At 43.4% G+C, this 290-nt stretch overlaps 1 protein-coding gene across 1 annotated transcript in view; it reads left to right on the forward strand.

The window, feature by feature from the left end:
• LOC119594562 (cytochrome P450 2L1-like) overlaps positions 1–290 on the forward strand; it is a gene marked incomplete at its 5' end in the record, with an annotated part of 8,962 nt that overhangs the window by 6,051 nt on the left and 2,621 nt on the right. The window contains 1 exon segment of the mRNA XM_037943595.1: positions 78–192. Coding sequence (XP_037799523.1) covers positions 78–192 — 115 coding nt within the window.

Consider the following 290-nt stretch of genomic DNA (forward strand, 5'->3'; position numbering starts at 1 on the left):
TTTACCTTTTATCATTATTTTTTTCTTATATATGCTCAAATAATATTTTCCGGATGCCTATCATCCATCACGAGCAGAAGCACGTGAAGGAGCACCAGGCGACGCTCGACCCCGAGAATCCCCGAGACTACATCGACGCTTACCTGCTGGAGATGGAAGCCCAGAAGGACGACCCTAACTCTACCATGAGCAGTGAGATTATTTGCGGTTTTGGTAGCATTTGCCTTGTCCTTTCTGGGTTAATTTGACAATATCAAGTGTGTCTGTCTGTTTGTTTGTCTCTTTTTGTT

Source organism: Penaeus monodon, chromosome 34, assembly GCF_015228065.2.
Source record: "Penaeus monodon isolate SGIC_2016 chromosome 34, NSTDA_Pmon_1, whole genome shotgun sequence".
NCBI classification, from domain to species: Eukaryota; Metazoa; Arthropoda; class Malacostraca; order Decapoda; family Penaeidae; genus Penaeus; species Penaeus monodon.